The 13,264-nt window shown below is 45.0% G+C and overlaps 1 protein-coding gene across 1 annotated transcript; it reads left to right on the top strand.

The window, feature by feature from the left end:
* The first annotated feature begins 10,693 nt into the window (after positions 1-10,693).
* Twist1 (twist family bHLH transcription factor 1) lies at positions 10,694-12,869 on the top strand. Its single transcript, XM_034513799.2, has 2 exons — positions 10,694-11,669; positions 12,196-12,869. The coding sequence occupies exon 1, from the start codon at positions 11,014-11,016 to the stop codon at positions 11,626-11,628; it is 615 nt and encodes a 204-aa protein (XP_034369690.1). The 5' UTR covers positions 10,694-11,013; the 3' UTR covers positions 11,629-11,669; positions 12,196-12,869.
* Positions 12,870-13,264: the final 395 nt, after the last annotated feature.

The raw sequence follows: 13,264 nt of genomic DNA, 5'->3' as shown, positions 1-13,264 counted from the left end.
GTGTATACATATTTGGCTGCTAACTCAGGTTTTTATTCTCAGGTTTTCTTTCTCAGTTCACCACTAAGTACATATCATCCTGGTCATTTTCTTTTATGTTGTCTATCTTTTTCAACTCTCAGAAGTTAAGTACACAATTATAACTAAATATTTTATAAGATCTTCTTTCCAAAGATGTCTTGCTTACTTCTGTATTTAATATCATTTTTAACAACTGGTTAGACTTTGTTCCTTTCGCATTTGTTAGTGATTCAATATTGTGTAGTCTTGGCTGGGATACAATATCCATTTAGCATCAGCTCTGAGATCAGGTAAGTTGCTGGATTCTCATTTTTCATAGATACTTTTCTTTATTTGATGCCTTTAGAATAATTAATCTTTAATGGTACTCTGAGAACATTCACGGCTATGGATCCTGCTTCATCATCTTGTCCCAGGGTACAGTACAGTGTCTAGTTCATGAACTCTGTCATAGTTTTCCAACTTTGAACACCTTTCTCTATCGTATCTTTTACTACCATAACTTCTCAATCTGTTCTTGTTTGTTCTTGGGAAAATTAATTGTCTTCATTTTTTCTAGACTATTATCCTGCTTAGAACTGTAATCTCTTTATTAATTCCCATGGCTCTTCTCCGTTTTTTTTCTACAGTAGCAGTCCGAGTCTTTTATTTTCAGCCCTCATTTTTTCTTCATGCACCATGGTACCCCCCCCATTTGCATAGCTTAAAATGCTATTTCTATGCTAATGAATTCCAAATTTTCTCTCGAGTCCAGACCTCTCTCGCAAACTTCAGACTCACATATCCAACTGCCTGCCCAATTCCACTTGGATTTCTAGCTGACAACTCAAATTTAACATGTCTGAAATTGAACTGTCTCCCTGAAATGTGTTCCATCCACAGCCTTCTCAGCCTCACTGACTCTGCCAGCTCCCTGATTTCTACTGCTTAGATCAAGAGGCCTGAGTTGCCTTTGATTTTTCTCCCTTTAGTGGATCCTGCTGGCTTTGACGTCAAAATATACAAGGAACTTAACCAGATTTGAAACCCATCCCCCATCCACTGCTGCCACTCAGGTGCAAGTAGAGATCACGTCCCACTTGTAACCATGGTCTCCTAGCCTGGATCTCTGTTCTCAAGAGGTCAAGCTCACACGTGTCACAGAAGTGTCAGCATTACTTATGTTTCAAGACACTACTGTGATCTACCACATATCTGGTGGTGGGGGGGGGGGAGTCTGAAACTTTGGATGAGGTGACATCTTCATGTTCTGTCCAAAAAGGACACTCCTTAGGTGATCACTATCCTGAGAAATCAGAAACGAGAACTGGTCTTTTGTCCTTAAAGAACTGCTCACTTATTTTGATGGCCAAAGCTTCTAAAGTGGTCGTTTTTACTTTTTGTTGTAGACAGTATAGGTTTGTTTTGTTTTGTTTTGTCTTAATGACACCGTTGAAAGACCCTCTTCCTTCTCCAGCTCACACATAGTCAATAACTTCTTCTCTGCAAAGAACTTAAAATGGCAGACTGACAGATTGTTTATGCTTTACCGTAGCTCTCTTTCTCCTCCTTAATATTTGCCCTGGGTGATATTTTTCTAGACACAAAATATGGTACTGTTCCACTCATTCATGGCAGAATAAAATAAAATAAGTGAGCAATGGCCAGATGTATTTACTGAGTCACTTCAGAACTCAGATCAGGAGTGCTTTCAAAGTTGCTGTCATAAAATTGGGAAGAAAATGCTTTCTCAAACAGAAGAAAAATTGCCTTGGAGGCTGTTTCCAATCATTGTGGACATCTTGTTTTCCCAGCCTTCATTGTATATGATTCCTAGTCCCTGGAGAGAAGACTACTCCTGAGAACAGTTACATTTACACAGCCTCATTATAGTATATCTGATAGTGAAATCAAAGCATATCCTCTATTTGATAGGGATCTCTGAAAGCTCTGATATCTTCCAATAAACACAAATAAAAATACCAAGACGAGACCTCTGAGTTCTTAATCACTCACTATCTTACTCATTCCATGTAGAATGAATTCCATAATAGAACCGAACAATAAGCAAAAAGTGATTCAAGGCCTGGTCAGACACAAGGCACTTGGGCATTTGGAGAAACAGCAGAAGCCCCAAGATCCAATGCTGCAGCCATTCCTTTCTTCCTTGATTTTTAATGTGACATCTCTAGCATTTTAGACCTTTCCAGCACTCTTCAGCGGCCCAGAGCCTCTCCTCTACTGAGTAATGTACTATCTAATTTAATTGACTCATGTGGGCTGTTTGTCTAGAATACACAAGTCCCCGATTCAATACCCAGGACAAACAGCAACAAAACAAACCATCAAGCCAACCCCAAACCAAACTGAATTCACTCATGGTTTAGAGACTCCCAGGGTTAACACACCAAGCACTCTTCACGTTTAAATGAGAGTGCCAGGGTGGGAAACACCAGCAGCATATTAAGTGAGCAGTGATAAAATAAATCATGGGTACAGGGAGGGAACTCCTTCTGCCCCCATTCAAACTACCTCATTGCCTATTTTAGTTATGTTCAGCACAAAACTTTAAGCCCAACTGGCCATAAGCAATGTACACAACTAGCAGAAAGCTCCTTATCATCAGATAGGAAAATGTTCTCAGGTTCCAGATGTAGACAAGTCATGGGGTTAGAAACAGCCAGAGAGTAAAAGAAAATTAGATAAATAAATAAATAAATAATCATTGCAAAACTTGCTATGTACACAAACATTTGTAAAGTCTTTCAAGTGAAATGTTTTCTGCATTTCTCAAATCATCCAATTGTTTCATTTCATATCTGAAACAATGCTGTGTTGAATGGTATATCACTGCTTCCAAACTCAGCTCATGTCCTATCTAACTATCCATGGGAAACCATGGATCTTAAGGTGCTGCTTTGTATCTACTCACCCCTCAGGACTGAAGTGTGGCTGACTGCCTTTCAGGGAGACAGCAATGTTTGGTTACTACTGTCCTTATGAATAGCCATGTCTGCTGGAGAATCTTAACACTCACCCAGAAACAAGTAGCTTGAAGAGCGTCCTTAACAGTGGAAGCTTCGAACACCCCAAGCAGGAAGAGGGAGGAAGACCAAGGAGCATCAAATAGTCATAAGCTCATAACAAAGCTGTATCTATGATGAACTTGTACAAGTACAGGGTCACAAATAGGGCCTCCAGTAGTGGCATCTATTCTGTCTTACTTGACTCCTAAGGAAGATAGGATCCTCAGCCTTATCAGGCTGTGCCAAGCCCTAGCTTGGATAAGTATGCTGTCTTGTCTCTCAGAGCAACTGCACAATGGCTCTGGACACACTTCATCATTGCTTATCCTTCACTTCGGACCCCTTGAGCACAGTCAATAGAAAAGGCTGATAAAGAAAGGAAAGGGGGAAAGCCACACAAATGGTCACGTAGTCCTTCCTCCCCCAGCCTACCCTAGAATACCCAATAGCCAAGCTGTAGATTCCCCTTCATGCTGTATATTTCAGACTTACTCAACTAACCATGCCTCAAGTCATTTGTATTTCAGTTTGATCTCTGAGCTTTTACTTTCTGGGAAAGTCTTCTTAGGGAGGTCTGCTAATGAATTAAGGAATTTTCCAAATGTACAATTCTCCACATCATCTTTATCACCTCACTCCAGGCTCAGCCTCCTTTCTCAGCACTCTTTGCAAATATATATCAGAACTTTTTTTTACTTCCACATTTGCATAAATCACATTTTATTTTCTATTGTTCTGTGACTTCCTTGATGTTAAGGATTAACTCTTGTTAGTTAAATTATCATAATAAATTATGTTAGATACGTTAATTAGGTATGTTACGTACTCTTGTACCTAACACAATTAGAGCTATCAACGGTTACAGAAGAACCAACATCCATGCTGCACTTTACTGGTGCCAATAGAAACCAGAATTCAAGTCTCTAGAATGTACCATGAGAAGAATCAGAACCTGATAATGTTGTAAGTTCTCCAACAGACTGAAAGGGAACAAACTTCATCTGCTGAAGCTCTGTGTAGGAAGGTAAAGTTACTGAGTTCTTCTGAATACTGAAGAAGCATCCAGCTTTGCTTTCATACTTAGGTCCAATGAAAACTAACAAATGATCCGAGGGTCTAAGCGATTGCTATGAGCCTTCTGAAACTGTATCATGGTTAATAGCATTTTCAATGAAGTAATGACATAAGCATTCCTCCCAAATGAAATGTGCTCCCAAGGTCCAGTAATGACAGCATATTACCACATTCACTCTAATATAAGAGAATTTATGTCTAGTAGATGAACATCATAAATAATTAAATGTTTCATAGCCTTTCAATCTGTCTTTACTTTATGTCTTGGACAAAAAATGATTGGGATTTTTATTTAACTAACTGGCTCTACCAAACAATGGGGAAACACTTGAAATAATGCCATTGAACAAACATAAATCCACCTGCACAATGCTGGTGTTCTGTGGTATCAGTGTATCAGTTTCTTCCTTTGTACTTTCATACTCTTATGTGTACTTTAAAAAAAATAATAATAAAAGTCTTTATTTTTTATTATCTTACTTTTTATTTTTTAAAGATTTATTTATTTTAGCTTTTCTTTTTTATTGGATATTTTATTTACATTTCAGATGTAGTCCCCTTCCCCCTTTCCCCCCACCCACCCAGGAGTCCCCTATCCCATCCCCCCTCCTCCTGCTTCTATGAGGATATGCCCCCACCTCCCCACCCACGATTTCCCCCACACTGGGGTCTCCCACCTTCACTGGACCAAGGACTTCCTCACCCACCTATGCCTGACAATACCATCCTCCCCTACATATACAGATGGAGTCATGGGTCCCTCCCTATGTGCTCCCAGGCTGGTGATTTAGACTCTGGGAGCTCTGGTTGGTTGGTATTGTTGCTCTCCCCATGGGGCCACAAACCCTTTCAGCTCCTTCAGTCTTCTCTCTAACTCCTCCACTGGGAACCCCATGATCAGTTCAATGGTTAGCTGTGAGCATCCACCTCTGTATAAGTCAGGCTCTGGCAGACCTCTAAGGAGACAGCTATATCAGGTTCCTGTCAGCATGCACTTCCTGACATCCACATCAGTGTCTACCTTTGGTGACTGCACAAGGGATAACTTCAGACTGTTTTCTCTTCATCATTCTTCTCCATTTACCCTAGCTTCCCTTCCTCCTTCTCTCTTCAGGTTCTCTGTCATACATCCCATTTCTTCTTTGTTTTTATTTGCTTTCCTCTTGTTTATCTTTTCTTTCTTTCTTTCTTTCTTTCTTTCTTTCTTTCTTTCTTTTTTTCTTTCCTTCTTTCAAATAAATCTTTGGTCAATTGCTTCATGCCTAGAGCAGGAGATATTTGAGGGATGTATCTATAGAAAAACACAACACAAAGTAAGAGTTTACTGGTGAGTGACTCAGGACTCCCCAAACCTTGCTGTCATAGAAACAGAAGAACATGATGCATTTCTTTAAAAAAAAAAAAAAAACACACACACACACACAATCAGAAACTATTTATTTCAGTTTACAAAGTAATCAGCTATTTAAGCTGGGGTTCTCACTTTTCTCCCAAGGTATCCTCAAACTTAGGTTCCTTTTATTTCTACTTCCTGAGTGTAAGAATTATTTGGTATTTGGTCTCAAGTCCTTTTCAGTGAATGAAGAGGCTAAGAGGAGGAATAAATTAACCAAGGATTGTGCATAATAATTTTGATGCAATAATAATAGTGAAGACCCTAAGTAATACTGCAAAAATAATTTTATTTACCTACCACATGAATTCAAACATATTTGACAGTTTATAAAAACAGTTTTAATGTCTTTTTCTATGTCAAAATATTGCAAATTCAGTCAAGGGAAAAATTTGTTGAAACAGTATTTCACTGTAGTTTAGTGGCTGGCCGAGCACACATCTCAGCTCACAGTAGCTTTGGAGTATAAGCAATCCTCCTGTCTCATCCTTGAACCTGTTGGGATTTTAAACATACACCAACACACCCAGCAAAGAACTCTGAAATGCTCACGTGATTCTTAAAAACTCTTGTTATTAAACATGATTCTCAAAAGAGAAGTCTTTAAGTCCTTTTCACAAACTCTGTCGAATATAAACATTTTCCCTTAACTACAACATTAAAGGTTTCACATTTGCCATAAATGTTAAATTTTCTTCGGGTTTCATGATTTAAGTTTAAGTTATGTTTATGCTTTTGAAAATTAATAAAACTGACACAGGAGGTAGACATCTCTAAAATGACATTAATGGACTGCTTGGTTTGGGGTTCCGCCCCCCCCCCCCATTTTGTTACTTTCTCTGAGTTTCTTTTAAAGCAAAGTTCCTAGGAAATTGTGTCCTCTTGTGGTCACTGGCAAAAACAACATGTTTTTTTTTTTTTTCAGGAAGAACCAAATCAAACAATGAGAGGAGGTCTTAAGACTTAGGGAGCAACCATCTTTTGCGAGGAGAGAGTGTGGGCAATGGGGCGGATACTCCCAGAGAAAAGAGGTGAAAGTTATGTGTAGCCAAAAAACATTGTGTACTGTCAGATTTCTGCTTAAATTGCTGAGCACTGAATGGCTGAAAAAGAGATCTGTAAATAGTACAAAGCAGGACTGTGACTGTGGTAAAATGTCCCGAAGAGTTCTCTATTCCATAGGATTGTTTCTTAGTTATCAGAGCAAATAAAAAATAACTGGGAAGAGTTATGTCACAGTGCATTGTAATACCGACTCTCCAAACTGCACTTACCCGTAAGCATGAAAACAACAAAAAAATCAAGAGAAAACCAGGGAATGTGTCTTAATCCAACCCTCATTTCAAATGCAGAATGTCAGATATTCTAATGATTAACATTGATTTGCATTTTTATTTGCTCCTCTGAGGGGATTATTTATTTATTTATTTATTTGCCTTCTGGATTTAAAGTTTCAAACTGTATAACTTTGGCTTCGTATATTACAGAAATTCAGGAAGATAAAAGTAGAATCTGTTAGATTCCTGAATTAGGATATTACCAGTAGGACCAAGATGCTCAAATATCACCAAGGCTATCTGCAAACCAGGTGTGATGGATATCACTGGCGCTGAAGCAGACTTCATAATACATTTTAGCAAAAGTTATCTCTTTGAAATATCAAACTGGGAAATTCCTGTAGAATGTCCAAAACTGGATGAAATCTAAGACGTACAACCTCAACTGAGACCTAACAAACTGTAGCCTTCCAATATGCGACCCCTCCTGTGGAAAGGCTCCCGTGCTTCACCTCAGCAATTCAAAGAAATGAGTTCACAGACAGAACTCCAAGCTAAACACAGATGACTGGTCATCTGAAGTCAGAGGGGAGAAGACTGGAGAACCAGTGTGGATGATTCACTCAGCTTTTGTACAAATCCAACTCTGAAATCTACCAGTTTGCTGGCAATGTCAGTGCAGGAAGAAAGTGTAAGGATAATTCAGGTGCTCTGTGTGTCCAGCATGACATACATGACATATTCATATATACTTTCTCCTCCCACCCTCGTCCCCTCTGCTTGCTTGCCCCCCCCTGTAAATGTGCCAATTTTGCAGCCTAAAAACAAAGCTCCTTGTGAGTTCTGCAAGTGCAAAAGGCATTTGTTTTCTGTGAACATTTAGAAAGATCTTTTTAAAAAAAAAATAGATAAAGTGAGCTAGATCCTAATTAACCTAACATTTCCAAAGAAAGCAGTCCCCAGCTGACACCAGATTGACAGAAGCCTTAAAGGGAAAGTCATAACACTGTTTTACTTGGAAGACCAGAATCGGGATTTGAAAATTAAAAAAAAAAAAATTCTTGTTAGGCTGAAGCACTGTGCAAATCACAAGCTGTCACATCGATGAGATATCCAGAATTGTATCAAGACTTGTGGACACACAAGGAACTAATTCATCATCTACCCTTACTGGGAAAGAAACTCATTAAGAAAAAAATGTTAAAAGACATTGAATCCAGCAGAGTGTGCAGTCCACTTCAGAGCTTGTCGGAGTCTGCACAGCATTGATTATCAAACCCTAGATATTGCGAGGAGTTGATACACCTGGCAAGACACCTTTTGCTCAAAATGTAAATTTTAGCCCCACTTAACAAGTACTTTCATCCTCCTGCCTCAAAATGAGCTCAGGGGGAATTATTACTCAAAGCTAAAACACATTCCTTGTGACTCTGAATGATCGAAGTCAGAGATGGCCTGGGCCATACATTTTAAACTCTCCTATTCTGAGTATTCTGGTTTCAGGAGCTTTGCCTCAGTCCAGTGGGAGGGGGGGAGACCGGGGGGGGGGATTCCAACACTAAGGTAAGGACAGAGGCCTCATGCATCTGCCAGCGCAGAGCCAGAGGTGGCCTGCAGACTAGAAGTCTTGAGAAAGGTGCACTTGCTAATGACCCGCGCCGGGACAGAGAGGTGTGCTATTTCTCCTCACCTGCTACAATTCTTCCCTTTCAACCACTTCCCTCCCTGGAACATACCTCCTGATCTCCCCCCTTAGCCTTGTCTCCCAAGGAAGAAAAGGTTCCCATCATTCGTTGTCTTTGAATTATTTTTAACGTTCAGCTAAAATATACATTTTTTGAGAATGATATTAATATAGGGAGATTGAGATTTCCTCAGCCACTTTCTAAAACACAATTGTGGATACTCTGAAATTCATATTTAGAAAAGAGAACGCTTGATAAGAGGATGCCGCAGAATTTCTGCCACGTTTTGTTTCCAAGAGATAAATTCTTGTCGGTGAAAAATGCAAATACAAGGGTGCGGGAGTGGCTTTATTTTGAGAAGAATTGGCTACGAGCTATTAAAATTAAGTGGAGGTCAAGTAGAATCTGGTTTTCAGCCAGGCTGTCATTTTAAAATATGGCAGCGGCGGGCGAGGCAGGCCAGTTGGCACACTGTGGTCATTGTCTCTGGATATCAGTAAAAATGGTGCAGGGCAACTGGGGGGGGGGGGGGGCTGTCTCTACTCCGATGAAAGCACAGTAGGGTTTACTGGTCTCAGAAGAGAGCTTTCCCTACAAAGGCAGAGCCCTCGGACCAGCCTCAGGCATTCCACACCCCAGCGTTTCCGGGACCCAGCTGAGATCTTCAGCAGGACACAGCCACGTGGCCTGCCCTGCGTCGCGGGGGCTCCGGCCTCCAGCTTCTCAGGAAGTCGGTGGCCGCGACCTTTGGTCCAACCCAGAAAGGGGCACTTGCTGAGCTGGCAGTTCCCCCGGGGGATTGGCCCGGGGAGTGGGGAGTGGGCGCTTGAGCAAGGTCCCCAGCCTGTGAACAGGGCAGGAGCTCGAGGCGCACACCTCCGCGCCCACAAACTCTGCCTCTGAACTCTGGCTACTTCCTCCAGACTCAGAATTGCCTTTCCGAGTAAGAGATCACCTTGAGCCGGCTCCCTAAAACCCTCATCCTATATACATACATACATACATACATACATACTATATTTATTGAAGAAGGAAAAAAGAAAGCCCTTCAAACACTGGCTTTCATATCCACTCTCCTTGCTCATTAACCTCTTTGCTTCCAGTTTTCCAGAATCCTCTTTGAAGTTCTTGGGTTTTCAAGGTATTCGGTAGAAATGCTTGCCTCGCCAACATGGCTGAGTGCATTTGAGGCACCGGGAGCATAACTGTTCACGCGATCTCCTAGGACGCGGGAAAATATTAATTCCCCCACCTTAAATTTATGGACTACCCAAGATTACAATGGAGGGCTTAATTTGGAGGCAGTGGGAATGAAATGGTCTCAGGGTCCTTCTCCACCTAGGGCTGGCAGCGTGGCACACCAGGGTCACCAACCAAGGCTGCTCTACCTTCCCCTAGCTTTGCTCCCTTCATAAGAACAAGGCTTTTCTCTGTAAAAGAATGAACTTCAGCCTCATTCCAGCACCTTCCGAGGCGCAGTCTTCTGAGAGCAGGGAAACTTTAGATTGGGTCACCATAGCAGGAAAGGAGAGCCCAGACGTTTCTCCGGGAGAGGCGAGACGGCAGGCCCGGGCGCAGATCCATAGCCCCCCACGATGTGACCACGTCTTGAGAGCCGCCCTCAACCTCAGGGTCAGGCAGCCGCGGGGAATCCCTGGGGACTAGAGGTTTCCTCTACCTGACCGTTAGATGGTCTCGATTGTTGACACTTTTCTTGCCTCTCAGCCCGGGCCGGAGCCACTCCCAACGGGCCCGGAGGACTCCGAGGCATCCCGGACGGGATGAGACATCACCCAGTGCTTCGATGCCGCTTGCCACTGCTTTTGTCACTGTCATTTGGGGAGGGAGGGGGGACTGCAACAGGGACCCAGACCCCCGTTAGCGGTGCTGTGCTCGGGTGCGGGGGCGCTGGGCGCGTGCTCCAGCGCGGAAGGAAATCGCCCCGCGTCCTCCCAGAAGCGGAGGGGGGGGGGAGCTGGAGGGAGGGAGGGGAGAGGCGGGCGCAAGGGGCTGGCCGCTCGGGCCAGGTCGGTTTTGAATGGTTCGCAGGAAGAATTGTTAGACCCCGAGCAAGGGGGGGGGGGGGGGGCTGGGCCGGAGGAGGGGGGCTGGAAAGAGGAAACTTTCCTATAAAACTTCGAAAAGTCCCTCCTCCCCACGTCAGGCCAATGACACCGCTGCCCCCAACCTTTCCGCCCGCACGGAGGTATAAGAGCCGCCAAGTCCGCAGCCCGCGCCCAACTCTCAGACACCTCGCGGGCTCGCCAGCACCGGCACTGGCTGAGCCTGGCCCGAACGGGGCGCGCGTGCGGCCGTCGGGCGCCTTCTTTTTGGACCTCGGGGCCCTCCACACCGTCCCCTCCCCCGCCCGCCTCCCTCCCCGCCTCCAGCGCCCTCCCCGCGGAGGTCCCCCCCCCATCCCGCCTCCCTGCGTCCTCCGGGCCGCACCGCCCGGGCCGGCGCCGAGCGCGGGGAAGCTGGCGGGCTAGGGCGCCCCGCTCCTCTGCTCTTCCCTCCCCCGTCCCGGCACCGCGAGGCCGCACGTCGCCGCCCGCGAGATGATGCAGGACGTGTCCAGCTCGCCAGTCTCGCCGGCCGACGACAGCCTGAGCAACAGCGAGGAGGAGCCGGACCGGCAGCAGCCGGCAAGCGGCAAGCGCGGGGCTCGCAAGAGACGTAGCAGTCGGCGCAGCGCGGGCGGCAGCGCGGGGCCCGGCGGGGCCACGGGCGGGGGCATCGGAGGCGGCGACGAGCCGGGCAGCCCGGCCCAGGGCAAGCGCGGCAAGAAATCTGCGGGCGGAGGCGGCGGCGGCGCGGGCGGAGGCGGTGGCGGCGGCGGCAGCAGCAGCGGGGGCGGGAGCCCGCAATCGTACGAGGAGCTGCAGACGCAGCGGGTCATGGCCAACGTGCGGGAGCGCCAGCGCACGCAGTCGCTGAACGAGGCGTTCGCCGCCCTGCGCAAGATCATCCCCACGCTGCCCTCGGATAAGCTGAGCAAGATTCAGACCCTCAAACTGGCGGCCAGGTACATCGACTTCCTGTACCAGGTCCTGCAGAGTGACGAGCTGGACTCCAAGATGGCAAGCTGCAGCTATGTGGCCCACGAGCGACTCAGCTACGCCTTCTCCGTCTGGAGGATGGAGGGGGCCTGGTCCATGTCCGCGTCCCACTAGCAGGCGGAGCTCCCCACCCCCTCGGCAGGCCGGAGACCTAGGTAAGGACCGGCTCCGGGGATCGATCGGCCCAGGCCGCGGGTTCCCTGGTCACTTCGCCGCCGCGCTGGGTGCGCTCCCCCCCCCCAACTCCTCGCTGCCCTCCACCTAGCCAGGCACCGCCACCTCATTCCACCCGCGTCCCTGGCAAGCAGTTCAGTCCCCACAAGGGAAACAGGTCCCGGGGTCGGGGAGACCAAGTGTGCCCAGGAGAGGTGTGTGTGTGTGCTTGTGCGCGGGAGTGTGCATGACAGAAGACTGAGAAAGTCAAAAGTAGCGGCCTTGTGCCCAGAAAGCCATCCCCCAACCCCCTTTCTTTCTTCTTTAAAATTCCCTTCTTAAAACAAATGTTTCCAAATTCCACCCCCTCCTTTCCGCCCACCCACTTCCTCTTGCCCTTGGGCTGAAATCCTTCCAGGTTGTTCAGCTAAAAATCTCGCTGGTAGTGATAACAAGGCTTAGCGGTCCTAGAAAACAGCCACAGAGACATACTTAATAACCAACTTTCCCCCCTCTGGGTTTTTGCAGATGTCATTGTTTCCAGAGAAGGAGAAAATGGACAGTCTAGAGACTCTGGAGCTGGATAACTAAAAATAAATCTATATGACAAAGATTTTCTTGGAAATTAGAAGAGCAGAGACCAAATTCACAAGAATCAGGGCGTGGGGCACACTTTTAAAAGAGAAAGCGAGACAGGCCCGTGGACAGAGAGATTCCAAGAGGGGCAACGGCACCACCCTCACACCTCTGCATTCTGATAGAAGTCTGAACACTCGTTTGTGTCCCCCCCCCCTTTTGACGAAGAATGTTTTATTTTTATTTTTCATGCATGCATTCTCAAGAGGTCTTGCCAATCAGCCACTGACAGGAAAGGCATCGTTGCGGACTTTCTCCATTTTAAAATGGTAAAAATAAGAGGAATTTTAACAACACCTTTAGAAAGAAAAACGCTGGGATCAAACTGGCCTGCAAAATCATAGTCAGTGAATTCCTTAAAAAAAAAAAATACTTCCTCTGAAGGAAAAGAAAAACATAAAATACAAAAGACAACATTCTATTTATTTATTGATGACCCATGGTAAAATGCAAATAGATCCGGTGTCTAAATGCATTCATATTTTTATGACTGTTTTGTAAATATCTTTTGTATATTATTTTTCTGCAATAAATAAATATGATTGAAAAATTTTAAGAACTTTAAAGTTTGGTCTATATTTTTTTAAGACTCAGAATTAACTTGGTGGTAAACACTTGTTTGTTTAACTCCAGGGGCATCTAGGAGGTAGTTGGGGCACTAATATAAACAAAGAAGTGAAAACCTCAAATAAACCAGCTACTGACAGAGACAGCCCGCTATTTAAAGGACAGCTCTAATATTATTACAGCTTGGCGGTCAGCAGGGCTCACCGCCTCTCCATCCCTTAGTTCTTGGGGCAGCAGAGTTTGAGCAGATTTGCTCACGCCTACCTCTTACTGAACTAAAACACTGAAATAAGCAATGTGAAACCAGTATTATTTCCTTGTCACTATGAATTTTTTCCTTCATTTCCATTTCTAAGAAGTGCCAATGTGCTGAGAACAATACATACATTTTATA

This window comes from Arvicanthis niloticus, chromosome 11, assembly GCF_011762505.2.
Source record: "Arvicanthis niloticus isolate mArvNil1 chromosome 11, mArvNil1.pat.X, whole genome shotgun sequence".
NCBI classification, from domain to species: Eukaryota; Metazoa; Chordata; class Mammalia; order Rodentia; family Muridae; genus Arvicanthis; species Arvicanthis niloticus.
The sequence above is the reverse complement of the archived record's forward strand: the minus strand, read 5'-3'. Positions and strand labels throughout refer to the sequence as shown.